Source organism: Austrofundulus limnaeus, unplaced genomic scaffold (genome assembly GCF_001266775.1).
Source record: "Austrofundulus limnaeus strain Quisiro unplaced genomic scaffold, Austrofundulus_limnaeus-1.0 Scaffold78, whole genome shotgun sequence".
In the NCBI taxonomy this organism is placed as follows: domain Eukaryota; kingdom Metazoa; phylum Chordata; class Actinopteri; order Cyprinodontiformes; family Rivulidae; genus Austrofundulus; species Austrofundulus limnaeus.
Genome location: NW_013952480.1, coordinates 838222 through 853696, shown reverse-complemented (window position 1 = coordinate 853696; position 15475 = coordinate 838222). Strand labels below are relative to the sequence as shown.

Below are 15475 nucleotides of genomic sequence, written 5' to 3'. Positions count from 1 at the left end.
GGGTGGGCGACATAAAGTTTAAGTTTAGGACTTTTCTGGACTGCATCCAATATTTGCCTTTTTACACAATTTGCAGCTACGCTAAGAATGTAACCCCCGCCAAAATCTGGGCTTCACTGCATTCAAACGGACTAAAACAATGAAAATTGTACATGTAAACTATACTGAGTATTTGGTGTTTTTATCATGTCATGTGTTCAACAGTAAAATGAACAGCATCCACTGGAGTCATTTATTACTTATTTCAGTTTTTGTTTAATCTTCTGCTGAGTCACAAAAACACTCTTGATTCTTGAAGCTTCTATCATCATACAACAGCAACGATCAAAGATAGTGAGCCTTTGATTGTTGCTCTGTTATCGAGCTGCCAAGCTCATAAATACTGACTTTGAAGCATTTCTTTGAACTTATGCATGCATTAAATCTCATTTATAACAACAAACCGTTTAGATGTGCACATTAGTTGGTGCACATCTAAATGCACATTTRTTCTCTATAAAGAGTTCATGTTTATGTGTGTAGTCTGGATATTTCTCCCCATCTTCCTTATAACTCAGCTGCTTTGGGGATTTTATGGCTAGTCAGACACACTGACAAAATTATTCTTTTGGTTTTAGCCTCGTCCAGCCACTGTTCTTTCTTTATTTCTGTTTTTGACTGTCACCTTTGTGCTGCTCCGACCTCACTTCGCTGTAACCTTTCTCTAACAGTGCTGACTGCTGGCGTGGCCTTCAAAGGTCAGAGAGTGATGCTCCTGGCAGCTTTGCTGTGATCTCGGTGTCCGCGGTTTCTAACGGACAGACAGAAAGCGGTGGAGTCGCAATAAGATGACAACACCTTCGCCCACTCACAGTGACAGCAGCAACTCCTCCAAACATGACATCAACCAGGTGTGTGTGTGTGGCCGGCAGGCTCAGTCTGCACATGCTGTTGACTATTTGACTGCCTTTAAGGCTGATATCAGATGATCTATGATTTGCCTAATGGAAATATTCTTTGATATCCCTAAGACTGTAGTCATTGTGTTTTACCTTTGAAATTGGTCACTGTAAAAATATTAACAAGCTAAACAAACATTTAAGTTCTTCTAAAACTGTTTTAAAGCAACATATATTGTCACACAATATTTACTTGGTAGTTTATTTTTAGTTAATGTTTTATTGTTTATTGATTAAAAAGTGCAATTTAGGACTGGTTCACCTGCCAGATTTAGCCACGAAAGCTCACTTTTGTTTGTAGTCCCTGACAATTTGATGGTAAAAAAGTAGAAAAGGGAATAAGATCAAAACAATAATAAATAAATAAATAAATAAATAAATAAATAAATAAATAAATAAATAACCTAGAATAACAACATACGTGTGCTAAAAATAGCAGATTAGTTGGAATAAAAAAAACATTACAGCAAATGAAAATATATTACAAAGATATTTTAGGTACACAGGTTCAAATAGTTGTGCTTTTAAATATTGTTTGTTGAGTCTTAAAAGTGTACCAAGTAGTAAACTTATTCAAAGTGGGTGGTAAAATATTCTAATATATACGTTATTGGCATTTTAACACAGTTTTTCCAAGTTTAAGTCACTTCACAGTCACCTGTCGTGGTGGAGAACATGTTAACATCTTTTTCAGGAGGGGAGGCAGTCTATGCAAAATCTCACTTATGCAACAGCTATAATAACAATGAACAAAATATCATAAAATAAATAGTCTTCTCAAAATGTTACAACAATTATAAGAAAAATACGTATTTTTTAAGAAGTTTTTTTATTGTTTTAAGATTGTATTTGTTGGTGGACAACTAGGTGTAAAATAAAAAAATTAATTAAAGTATCACTGAATGCAAATATATCGTAGCAGCATTAAATATAAAAAAAGATCTTAATTGTTTAGGTTTGCACATTAACATTTGAGCTAATATCTGGTAAACCATTAATATAAAGTATAAAAAGAACTGGGCCAAGAATAGAGCCTTGTTGGACCCCTAGAGTCAGAATAAGATTTGATGCAACCGTTAGTGTCTAATAAACTATGATGTGTCGTTTTGAATAATGATATCAAATGCCTTCCATACACTACCACTACCAAGTAAATGTTTAACTTTTTCTAAAAACAAAACAAAACAAAAAAACAACAACAAAAAAAAAAAAACCCCAGTATGCTGCCTGAGTTGAGTGATGGCAGCAAACTGAAACCAAAACTACATGCGAAGCTGAGTGGTGTGGCCTTTATCTAGATGCCCGATCGATACCTTTGAAATCCAGCTTTCTGTAACCTTAGATGTAATCAGGAGTGTTTTGATTGGCCGATAATTAGTCACATTGAGGTTCTTTCCCCTTCAGATTTAAAAACAGTAGTGACTGGAGCAGACGGAAACAGCAGCTTGCCAAACAGACGAGCGTCCATGTGTATAAATCTGGTTTTTGAATGAAAGAAATTTTATTCACATTTTTTCATTCTCTGCTGCGCCCGTGTCTCCCCCCAGGATAGCTGGGAGATCGTGGAGGGCCTCAGGGGGTTTCCTGCCAGCATGCAGGAGCCTGACAGCCAGGAGGGCTTCCTGTTGAAGAGGAGGAAGTGGCCCATGAAGGGTTGGCATAAGGTGAGCGCCTCACCAGACAGCAGCATCACTATGATGCCTGTGGCAGTCTCACAGCTCTAAACCTTTGTTGTGGTTTGATACAAAACTTGTTTTTATTGTTTTATAATGAAAGTCATTCATCCAGTTGGGTAAAAAAAATGTAAATTCCGTTTGTATTGTTCTGACATAATCCAATTATTATGTTTGACTCTTTAAGACCAACCTAAATAACAACATATCTCTCCTGCTCTCTTTTAACACCTCAGGCTATTTCTACCCATCTTCACTGTGACATTTCTCCATTTTTCCATGTTTCCATAACTTTGCCCTCAGCTGACTACTTTATGAGCTTGACTCATCTTCCTCTCCCTCCTCTTCCTGTAACTCTGCTCATGCGTACCTGGAAACTTTAGCTTTACAACACGAAGGAACTGCGGCCTTAATAGTTCACTTGTCAGCTGATAAGGAGGCCCAGGGAGCCATATCTGATTCTAAACACTGAAAAGTCCTCGCACACAGTGGTTATGTCTGCGTGTGAACATTTTCTTCACCGCTGATCATTTATTCCGCTGAAAACTAATTACATTTTGGCCGTCTAAATAAATTAATTATAGTCATTAGTGATCTTTATGATGCAACGTTACCGCAAAAAACCCTCTTACCGGTTTTATTAAACACTGATTGATTTTGTTTTCTTCTCGTTTAGAGGTACTTCATCTTGGAGCGTGGCATCATGAAGTATGCAAAGCGTTCAACTGATGTAGGTGTAACCCCAACAGCGCCATCTGTCTGTCATTTTCTACACAACCACACAAACTGACACTCCAAACCAAATTTTTTTTTGTTTGTTTGTTTTGGCACAGCTGCAAAAAGGAAAGCTCCATGGCTGCATTGATGTCGGGCTTTCCGTGATGTCAATCAAGAAAAAAGCCATGTGTATTGACCTGGACACAGAAGACAACATTTATCACCTAAAGGTAAACGCTTAGATCTGAGTTCAATAGAGTTCTAGCGTTCATTAATTCACGGTCTTGTATTGGATCTTATGTCACCCAGGTGAAGGCCCCGGATCTGTTTGAAGTGTGGGTGTCAAAGATGCGTCACCACCGAATGTTTCGGCAAAACGAGATCGCCATGTATCCTCACGAGAAGCAACTCTTCCACCCCAACGCYGCGTCCTCAACTCCTCTTAATGACTCTTTTCGAAAAGTGAGTGTTCTGAACAGTAAAAAGTGTTGATAAACAGATATATTTTCTGAGATTCATTTCCCTTTCATCTGTTTTCTTTCCTTTTTTTTTTAATCACAGAGAGCCACGCTCACTAAGCAGGCATCAGTCCACCAGGCGAAGGTCAACTCCTGGCTCCATTCTTCTGAGGAGATGAACAAATGCTACAAAGGTTGTTTTGTTTCCTCCTCGTCCCTGCCTTGACACGAAAACTCTCACCCGTTCTGCACCTCTTTGTCGCAGCTTGTCTTTMGTGTGCCGTTTCAGCCCTTATCGCTGTGCCCTGCATGCACACACACACTCTTATCCAATAATAATCTCCTGTTTACTCAGAGCTGGCGGAATGCGAGTCGTATCTGCTGGAGCTCAACCTGCTGCTGAAGAGCATGGAAGTCGTGCACCGCACCTACTCGGCCCCGGCCATCACTGCTCTACAAGTAAGCGGAGATGCACGGATTAAGTTTGCTTTAATCCCCGACTGATGGATGACATTAAAACCTTCATCAGTCTGTTAAAGCGATGGTGTTCAGTTTATTCATTAATGTTCACATCATAAAAAGACACCTCATCAACTAAGAAGTAATGAGTCTGCATAGGCCTGTTGTGATAAATAATAAGTGATCAAATTTAATGAGGTTGATCATTTTCATTTGCCTGCTTGTTTGTTTTCTTTGTGACTTCCTCTTTTCTACTCCTTAGGGAGGAGTGTCAGGTATTTGCCAGGCGCATGTCTCATAACCTCTGAGGCATAAAATCCCCATGAACAGGCATTTAGCTAAAGGAGCGTCTTCGTTGTTTTTATGCCTTTTCTCAGCTGGTGATGCCCTCAGGGACCTTTTTTTTCTACGTAGATTTCGTAAACTTCTGTAAATTTCTTGAGCAGTGTGAGGGTGACAGCAATTAGTTTATGAAGCCAGAGGAAGACACATAAAGAATAAATTGTGCTGGCTTGGATGGAGGAGGTGGGAAGCAATTGTTGTGTGTTGATTTCCCAACTCTGGTCCAGGTCAGTTCAAAACTTTTGTTTTTTTGTACGTAAATTTCATAAACTTCTGTAAGCTTCGTAAATTGGATTTCTGGAGGGGGTTGGTGGTTGTGTATTATTATATTAGTTTAAAATGGTCTCCAAACAATATCATCGTTCATTGCAATAATTTCTAATTCTTAGTCCAGCAAAAGTTGTTATTGTGACAGGCATTTTTGGTCTGCGTTTTTTCAAACCAGTTCCTAGAGATGGATCAAACACACAGAAGTTAATCTCAGGTCTGCGTGTACTACCATGAAAATATTTGCATTAGGTGTTCAGCAAATATTGCATATCTTTGCAGCGTTACACACCACCTCTCTGAAACATGTTGATTATATCTCAGAACAGCTGTGCRTATGTTACTACAGATCTCTTTTTTCTGGCTCCACAGGGATCCACTTTCGACATCCCCAAAAAGGAGAAAAGGCCAAGGAGATGGAGATCCAAACACAGTGGCAAAGAGTCCAAAACTACAACACTTCAAGTAAACATCCAGTTATTTTTTTTTTGTTGTTGTTTTCTAACAAGTAAAATATACATATATTAAAAAAACATTAATGAAGAAAGTAAATAAAGCCTTATTTTTTGATCACCAGGTTCCAAGCTGTATCTCTATTCAGTCCCCTCGTCTTCATGCATCCAATCCCAACCTGTCCACCACAGAAGGAGGCGCTCAGGAAGCCTGTCCTCAGTCTCCAGATTCCCCAACAGAGGTGTCCACACTACAGCAGGACTTCTGCCAACTGGCCAACAAGCGTGAGTTGATTCTTTTATGTTTGCTACACTTGTTAAATGTGTACATTTAGAGAGGAAAGAAAAAAAGACACTTTTTTCTGTTTTCTTCTACATAGGAGCGTAGTTTCCATGACAACTCTGTATCTCCCATGCTCTGTTTCTTATTCATGACTGGTTTTGCTTCTCTGCAGTCCATGTTTCTCTGAAGTCAGCTTATAGTTCTCTGACAGCAGAGAAAGACAGACTGAAGCTCGCCATCGACCTGCAGGGTCCCCAGCCACCTCAGGTCGTGGGCTTGAAGACGAGCTTTGCCTCAGTGAGTGAACATCTTCTGCACCATTCCGTCCAGCTTCACGTGTCATTTCACTCATGTCTCTAAACTGAAATCTTTTAATCAGGAATGCTCAGCTCCCCCGCAGTCCCTGGTCCACCAGGCCTCCAGTGAGAGCAGAGCCTCTATTCCAGACTCGATATCAGAGTTTTTTGATGCCCAGGAGTACCTTCTCTCCTCGTCTTCATCTGAGAACGAGGTCAGACCTTTGTCACTACGTTTTTCTCATGTTCAGAACAGAATGAAAGAACTCACGGTTAATCAAACGAATGACCCCCAAACACAGAATTCTTTATCCTTCTGTCTATAGCCTGGTTTATAGTTGACGCGTCGCACCCGGCGCGAGGGGTCGCATGCCAAAAGTGACGCAATCGCGCCATCCCCTATGGCGTTACACTTGTGCCATCGGATTGAGCGCACAGTAACTCTGATTTGAGGGTAGATATCAATATGAACAAACACTAATTTGAACCGTGTGCGTTCAAATAACACACACGCTCAYGCAGCTCCCTCCCTGCTTGTTCAACTCTCTTCCTGACTGTGCTCAACTCCCTCCTCTCAGCTTCCCCTCTGCTCGCTCGCAGCTGTCTCTGCGCTCACAACCCAAAAGTTATATGTATATGTAAATGAACCACATCACCGGCCAATCACAGACAGGCTTTTTCATCCAATCAAGGCACTCAATGCAAATCTACTAAACGAAGATGCTGAAGTGACAAAATCTTAGATGCAAGGCCCATTAAATCAGCAAAAGATAATAATAAGATATATTTTATATATTTTGTAGCCGAGAATATTTAGTTAAGCATACAAATATGCTTACTGTCATTGCATATTTTAGGCAATGCATCTCTGTAATCCAGGTAGAAAAAAATTACAAGTTTAATTTAACTTTTTAAATTATTATTATTATTATTAGGCTCTTATAGGCAATATTTTTTAATTACATTAAGATAAATTACTGTTGGTTTGGATATTATTTGTTGATATTCAAATGAATTTATTAATCTCTCTTCATTGCTGATATTCTGTTGTATCAAGATTGCTTAGCAGAATTTGAATGTCTACAAACAATATCAAAACCAAGAAGTAATGAATCCTAATGTATTTTAAAAAATATTTTCTAAAATACACAATGAAAATGTCCACATTTTTAAGCTTAGCTAAATATTGTTGGGCTACAAAATTTAAACATATTTTGGCAAAAGATATAGTTTAAATTTAAATACAGCGGGTAAAATAAGTATTGAACACGTCACCATTTTTCTCAGTAAATATATTACTAGAGGTGCTAATGACATGAAATTTTCACCAGATGTTGGTAACAACCCAAGTGATCCATACATACAAAGAAATCAAACCATAAATGTCCAAAAATGAAGTTATTTGTAATAATGTGGAATGGCACAGGGAAAAAGTATTAAACACATGAAGAAAGGGAGGTGTAAAAAGGCATGGAAAGCAAAGACACCAGCTGAACTCTCTCAGTAATTAGAAAGCAAGCCTGCCCCTTGTCAGTGCAARTTAATATCAGCTGGTTCAGTCCCAAATGATGGCCAGGTATCACACAAGAACCATCTGATGATGGGTAAAAGTAAAGAGCTCTCTCAAGACCTTCACAACCTTATTGTTGCAAAGCATAATGATGGCATCGTTTACAGAAGAATGTCTAAACTTCTGAAGGTTCCAGTGAGCACTGTTGGGGCCATAATTCAGAAGTGGAAAGAACATCATTTCACCATAAACCAACCACGACCAGGTGCTCCTCACAAGATTTCTGACAGAGGAGTGAAAAGAATTATCAGAAGAGTTGTCCAAGAGCCAAGGACCACTTGTGGAGAGCTTCAGAAAGACCTGGAATTAGCAGGTACGWTTGTTTCAAAGAAAACAATAAGTAATGCGCTGAACCACCATGGCCTGTATGCACGCTCACCACGCAAGACTCCACTGCTGAAGAAACARCATGTTGAAGCTCCTTTAAAGTTTGCTGCACAACATTTAAACAAGCCTGTGAAATACTGGGAGAATATAGTCTGGTCAGATGAGACCAACATTGAACTGTTTGGATGCCAGAATACACATCATGTTTGGAGGTCAAATGGCACTGCACATCAGCCCAAAAACACCATACCAACAGTGAAGTTTGGAGGTGGGAACATCATGGTGTGGGGCTGTTTTTCAGCATATGGTACTGGCAAACTTCAAATAATTGAAGAAAGGATGAGTGGAAAAATGTACAGAGACATTCTTGATAAAAATCTGCTTCCATCTACCAGGATGATGAAGATGAAACGTGGCTGGACATTTCAGCAAGACAATGAGCCCAAACACAAAGYCAAGGAAACTCTCAGTTGGTTTCAGAGAAAGAAACTAAAGCTGCTGGAATGGCCCAGCCAATCACCTGACCTGAATCCAACAGAAAATCTATGGAAAGAACTAAAGATCAGAGTTCATAGAAGAGGTCCATGAAAGACTGTTTGTGTGGAAGAATGGGCCAAAATCACACCTGAGCAATGCATGCAACTAGTTTCTCCATACAGGAGGCGTCTTTAAGCTGTCGTTGCCAACAAAGGCTTTTGTACAAAGTATTAGATAAATTTCAGTAAGTGCGTTCAATACTTTTTCCCTGTGCCATTCCACATTATTATAAATAACTTYATTTCTGGACTTTTATGGTTTGATTTCTTTGTATGTATGGATCACTTGGGTTGTTACCGACATCTGGTGAAAATTTCCTGTCTTTAGCACCTCTAGTAATATATTTACTGAGAAAAATGTTGACGTGTCCAATACTTATTTTACCCGCTGTATATTATCTTTTGCCAAAAGATAATATAGTTAAACTTGTGTATTTTTTTCTACCTGGAATACAGAGATGCATTGCCTAAAAATACGCAATGACAGTAAGCATATTTGTATGCTTAACTAAATATTTTGGGCTACAAAATATAGAAAATATATCTTATTATTATCTTTTGCTAATTTAATGGGCCTGCATCTAAGATTTTGTCATTTCCGTCACTTGGTTTGGTAGATTTGCAATAAGTGCCTTGATTGGATGAAAAAACCCTGTCTGTGATTGGCTGGTGATGTGGTTCATTTACATTTAACTTTTGGGTTGCAAGCGCAGAGACAGCTGCGAATGAGCAGAGGGGAAGCTGAGAGGAGGGGGAGGGAGTCGAGCACAGTCAGGAAGAGAGTTGAGCAAGCAGGGAGGGAGCTGCGTGAGCGTGTGTGTTATTTGTTCAGATTGATATCTGCTCTCAAATCAGTGTTACTGCGCACCCAAGTCGATGGCACAAGTGCAACGCCATAGTCCCCCGCCCCTGCGCGTTGGCCCCGCACGGTGTCCCGGCGCATGGTTGTGCACCTCCGAAATTTAGAAACTCCGCAAAGGCTGCGAGCGCTGCGCACCATTCAAAGAGCTTGTCCTGATGCATCTCAGTAATCCAGGTAGAAAAAAATCAAAAAGAAGTACGTCCTCTGGATGGGTTCTTCTTTAGTGAAACGTTTTGTCTCTCCTCCAAGAGACTTCTTCAGTCCGAGGAGTTTCAGGAGAACTCAGCCTTATAAGCACTGCCTCCACATGGTAGACAAAAAGGTTAGTCACATGGAAAATAGGGTCATCGCCTAACAATAGGGTTACTTAGTGGCTCTAACACCAGTAGAGAAGAGAGAGATGCTCTCACCACCCTCAGCAAGGACAAGAACATCATCATCATATTGTTGCAAACCTGTACATGGAGGAGGTGGAAAAGAGAGCTCTGATGTCCTTTACAGGGACACCACCTAGCCATTGGTTCAGGTATGTTGATGACACCTGGGTTAAAATATCCCAGGAAGTCCAACATTTCACTGATCACATCAACTCTGTGGATAAATATATAAAGTTYACACGAGAGGATGTAAAAATGGCAGGTTGACGTTCCTAGACTGTGATGTCTCAGGCTCATAAGGCTGAGTTCACCTGAATTCATCAGACTAGAGATGGGACAAATGGCTCTTTGAAGGAATCCAGATCTTGGGGAGCAGTTCAAAAGAGCCGTTCCATTTTGAACATATTACATCATCATGTAGGGAAATACGTAATCACTTAGCCATACGTAATGACGTAATCCCATCACATGGTTGGAACCATTTGTTTGACAAACGGAACCCCACCTCCCCCTTTCACCGTGAGCTTCTGTACTCATCAACTCCGACTCTTTTCCGCAAAAGGCAAAGTGGGAGTAATTTAAATATGAAAAAATAAAGATTATATGAGGAATTAACGAAATAAAACTACAAATGGCTCGTTACTGCCTGCGATTCAGCTCCTATTGTTCGTTGTAAAGAGCCGTTCAGAAGATTCGGATCGTTMGCGAACGTCACAGCTCTACCTCAGACTGAAGAAGTCTCTTGGAGGAGAGACGAAACGTTTCGATAAAGAAGAACCCATCCTGAGGACCTACTTATTTTTTTCTTTTTGATTCAAAGAGCTTGTTTGTTCGTCACGCTTTTGCTCTCCTATTTACAACATTTCACAAGTTATGAAGTGTACATCCACATGTCCTTTTGGAGAAACCTACAACAACATAAGCGTCAAGTATAAACACCTTCACCGCTGGCGAGGGTGCGCGCGCGCCCTCTACGACTACCCAAAGTCAGACTATATATATATATATATATATATATACCAAGCCAAATGGTCTGATATGTTGAATACAGTAGTAGCACTCAGTTAAAAATGGGAAAAATATTCTTGTATATGAAAGCCATGGTTATAGTGGAGCCATGGCTACACTTTCACTGCAAGCAGGACATCAGTTTTTATATAGGGCTGTAAAGAAGAGTGTTGTATAAAGTACCTGAAAGTGATACTTGAGTAAAAGTACAAGTATCTTATCATAAAATTACTTTGGTAAAAGTTCAAGTATCCTCTAAGAATATTACTTAAGTAAAAGTTTTAAAGTATCTGATTTATTTTGTACTTAAGTATCAAAAGTAAATTTCTGACATAAAATGTACTTAAGGTATTAAAAGTAAAAGTATTGAGTAAAAATGATTGTTTAGAGTTTCCAAAATACATTTTTTGGAAGGTGACCTCTTCAAAAATATTTTTTTCTTAAAGGCGTGCAGCTTTGATTAATTGTATACAAACTAAATACAGTATCAGGATGGTATATGTTTATACTTCTCATCCAACCACAGGAGGCACCGTTTATCAGGATAGTATTTTTTTAACAACAGCAAGCCAAAATGAAATAGGAGTAACGACTTTCTACTTCTTACCGTTTTAAAAAATTTTAGGAGTAGAAGTAAAAAGTAGGCTGAAAAATAATTACTCAAGTAAAGTACAGATAACCAAAATGTCTACTTAAGTACAGTAACAAAGTATTTGTACTTAGTTACATTACAACCATGCATATATCATATATCAGGATTAGATATATTGCTATTTTTTTCTTCAAAAGATTTGAATTTTTAAAAAGCTTATCATGCACTATATGCATAACATGTGATTACATTCAGTTTATATTTATGCATTTATAACAYTGAACAGTAAAAACTACATTTGTATTTCATATTTTCTCTTACATCATCCATCCATTTGACACCCAGCGGTCGGAGACTAAAATACAACACAAAGATGAACCGCTGCCATGAAAGTTTACATTTTAAGCCTTATTTTTTTTTTGAGAATTTGGAGAATCTAGTATCAGGAAATGGAATATTGCAATATATTTTTTTACACCCTTATTATTATAACAGATGAGCTCACATGAGATGGCCAATCCTTCCTCAAAAAAACACTTTCTCTAATGATTCGGTGTTGTCCCCGATGTGTTGTGGTCCTCTAACTCTGTATCCCAGAACCTCACTTATATTTCCTCATTGATTTTTGGACTGCAGGTGTCTGAYGATGACTCGTATATCAGTGATGTCAGCGACACCGTCTCCATGGATACCTTCGATGGAGGCAGCGTTAGACACAACTCTGGTACAAGCCACAGTTACAAGATGTGCATCTGTTTGTGTCTGTTGCATCATAATTAAAACCCTTTAACAGATGGAAGGAAAAAAAWCTGTGAAGAAATCGTTTGTATTCAGTATTTGATCTGTGATCTTTGTGTGACTGTGAATCATCCTCTGTGTTGTGTTTTGAAGAAAGTGTCATTATCAAATAAATTCTGAATGTTTGGACTCGGAGAATATGTTAAACCCAAGCATCAGACATGTTTACAAACTCAGTGTGATGTCTCATCATTCAGTCTGTGAGCAGACATTATTCAGTCACCGCTGCAGATGATGTTCGTTTCAGATTTTCGCCGCCTCGATGTGGCGCTGAGCAGAACAGATGGAAGTCCGAGACGTAATCCCCAATCCGTCTCTGCTCTCGCACATCCTCCATCTCTGTTTACAAAAGCGCCTTTTTCTCCTCCTGCAGTCGGCAGCGTGGTGACCCTCGCGCGTCGGCGCGCCGCGCTGCCGTGCCCCTGTCCCCCCAGCAGCGTGAGCCTGTGGAACATCCTCAGGAACAACATCGGCAAAGACCTGTCCAAGGTGGCCATGCCCGTGCAGCTCAACGAGCCGCTCAACACCCTGCAGAGGCTGTGCGAGGAGCTGGAGTACAGYGACCTCCTGGACACCGCCAACCAGACGCAGGACCCGTACCAGCGCATGGTGAGCTGAAATATGACCGCGGCATCAAAAACGTGCATTGCTAAAATCTATATTAATTCTATCCTCTTGACTTCCACAGGTGTACGTTGCAGTGTTTGCAATATCCGCCTATGCATCTACCTATTATCGGGCGGGGAGCAAACCCTTTAACCCCGTCCTGGGAGAGACATACGAGTGTGACAGGCCTGATAAGGGCTTCAGATTTATAGCTGAACAGGTAGATGTTACACTAATCACACAACCGACTGAGTAGAGTGCATTCTCTTGTTACATTGTTCAGTTAAATGTGCACATTTTTATTCCRAATCTCTCCTGAGTCAATATTTTTGCTGTTCCAACTCAAGTAGGGGTCTCTAAAGTACATAGGGGGAGTTTCTTGATGTGGGGGCGGAGTTTGGAATATAGGCGGAGGTTCTTGGATGTGGGCGGAGTTTGACAAAACCGCAATTGGTCGGCTGACGACTTGTGGGGCTAGTTAAAAGATGAAGTAATGCAGTAGTAAAATTATTGTGAGCATGGAAATTAGAGAAAATTTCAGCCGATATCGATATCTGATATAATGATTGCTATTATGGCCGATAACTGATCTAAGATAAGATAAGATAAGATAAGATAAGATAAGATAAGATAAGATAAGATAAGATAAGATAAGATAAGATAAGATAAGATAAGATAAGATAAGATAAGATAATTTATTGGTCTCCCGTAGGAGAAATTTATCCTGAAAGCAGGGGCAAACACTACAACATAACAATAATTGCAATAAAAACAACTCATCCAAAAGGACAGTAACAATGAATAATACATAAAAAACAAAATACATAAAACCACAAATGTCAGATCAGCTCAGAAGTACATCCCCGATACATTCTCTACCTGCTACTCTTGGTCATCGTCTGGACCTCCTATCACTCTGTCTAGTCCCTGCTCGTCTGCCATTTATCAGATTAATAGAGAGAGGTACAAATTAATGTTTCAGACGGTTGTATTTGCGAAAGGCGACCCTGAACCTTATATTACCTTATATTTACCGATATTACACAAATGCACAAATTGTGTTTATACATATACACACAAATACACTTGGGTATTTATTTGGATATCGTAAATAATTGACCAGGCCTCTGACATGGCTCCCTACTTCAGTTATTCCTGGCTACACAGCATCACTATCATGATCAAAGAGATGCCGCTCAACCAACCATCTCCCCTCCCAAAACAGAAACACAAAGATAAAGTGGGAAATYAATATCGGACATTAATATCAGCCCAGTTTTAAATATCGGACCGATACCGATATTCTAAAAAATGACCAATATCGGCCGATACTGATATTACTGCCGATATATCATGCATCCCTAATGTAAATATAATTTTTTGATTTCAAATTTTTGTGCTGCTAACACCTTCCTGTCTCGAGTTAGGGCTGAAATTAATATTGATATTTAAAGTTATAGGTGCTGGATGACCTTTTCGAGCGAGCAAATTTAGCTTGTTTACAGTAATTAGACCCTTGAATATAATCCTAACGTCACTACAGTTTCAAACCAGATTAAYCACTTTCCACGAAGGTACTTGTGTCAACAGATTATTGCCTAAACAGACTTGATCATTTCTTCTCTTCCATTCCCAGGTGAGTCATCACCCACCTGTGTCAGCATGTCACTCGGATTCAAAGAACTTTAGCTTCAGCCAAGGTGAGAACATGTTTGGGTTAAACATCTCCTGTCCTCTGCTTTTGATTGCATCAGTGCTGCCACGCCTCTTTTTCCTGGGTTCCTCCTGCATGTTGTGGGTTACAGTTGAGGTGAAAACTGGTACTGAGTCCTGTGATCGCAGTGTGATTGGATTAATTAGCAGAATGTCAATTATAAGTGATTGTTTAATCATCGGCACGAACARCTGTTCATTAAAGTGTGTTTAAATTGGGATAATTTTCTGGCTATTGTCACAACACTTAACTCTTCTTTTGTGATTTATTTATTTATTTATTGTCTTTCAGATGTGCGATGGAAAAATAAATTCTGGGGAAAATCCATGGAAATCGTTCCCATGGGAACCACACATGTCACACTACCTGCGTAGGTCCTTTACTTATTGTGTGTGGGTGTGGGAGTCTGCTGAGTGTCTATGTCTCTGTGGAGTTTTGACCAAGTAAGAGCAGCGTGTGTGTGGTGTTCCCCTCCAGTTTCGGGGACCACTACGAATGGAACAAGGTCACGTCCTGCATCCATAACATCCTCAGCGGCCAACGCTGGATCGAACACTACGGGGAGATGGCCATCAAAAACAAGAACAGCGATGTGTGCCAGTGTAAAGTCACCTTTGTCAAGGTGGGGGAACAGGTTCTGGGTTTTGTWCCACTGAAAATGATATCTGGAGGAATCCGTCTCTAACGCTGCAGAGGGGTTCTGTTCTGTACCGACGAGATGTCCTGAATGTTACCTTTGTAAGAACCTCATTAGGGTTTTTAATTGGTGTGATCAGGTGGAATGCAGCATGTAATTTTARCTTCAGTCATCTCTCAACATTTTTTTATCTTGCACATTTATAAAACACATTTTTGCCATCTAGAATAAATGTAAATGTAAGGTAAATTGTGCCATCTAGTGGAAATATGAATAATCTAAAAATGACATTTTACTACAGGGGTCCCCAAACTTTTTCCTGTAAGGGCCACATAACTTTTCCCTTCTCTGGTGGGGGGCCGGAGTCAGTTTGTAACAGAAAAAGTGTGACTATTGCAGGAGTGCCTAAATGTAAAAATTTATTGTTTTCCAGAAAGCACAATCAAATAACCCTCTCTGGGTTCTTCACAGTATGTATTCTGCTGAGCTAACAGTCCACTTTTAGCTTTGAGAGTTTGTTTGCTCACATTTGGCCTTGCAAGCTACTTGTCTTTGTGACGGGA

At 39.7% G+C, this 15475-nt stretch overlaps 1 protein-coding gene across 2 annotated transcripts in view; it reads left to right on the top strand.

Moving 5' to 3' along the window:
- The window catches only part of LOC106519494 (oxysterol-binding protein-related protein 3), a 26908-nt gene that overhangs the window by 8685 nt on the left and 2748 nt on the right, over positions 1-15475 (top strand). For both annotated transcript variants that reach the window (XM_014011199.1, XM_014011200.1), the window contains exons 2-18: positions 711-890; positions 2486-2602; positions 3288-3341; positions 3445-3558; positions 3638-3790; positions 3890-3980; positions 4142-4245; positions 5227-5319; positions 5432-5591; positions 5762-5886; positions 5969-6100; positions 11794-11881; positions 12329-12564; positions 12644-12781; positions 14198-14261; positions 14567-14645; positions 14753-14897. In XM_014011199.1, the coding sequence (XP_013866653.1) occupies positions 828-890; positions 2486-2602; positions 3288-3341; positions 3445-3558; positions 3638-3790; positions 3890-3980; positions 4142-4245; positions 5227-5319; positions 5432-5591; positions 5762-5886; positions 5969-6100; positions 11794-11881; positions 12329-12564; positions 12644-12781; positions 14198-14261; positions 14567-14645; positions 14753-14897 (1956 nt within the window). In that variant the 5' untranslated portion in view covers positions 711-827. The remainder of the gene's footprint in view (positions 1-710; positions 891-2485; positions 2603-3287; positions 3342-3444; positions 3559-3637; positions 3791-3889; positions 3981-4141; positions 4246-5226; positions 5320-5431; positions 5592-5761; positions 5887-5968; positions 6101-11793; positions 11882-12328; positions 12565-12643; positions 12782-14197; positions 14262-14566; positions 14646-14752; positions 14898-15475) is intronic.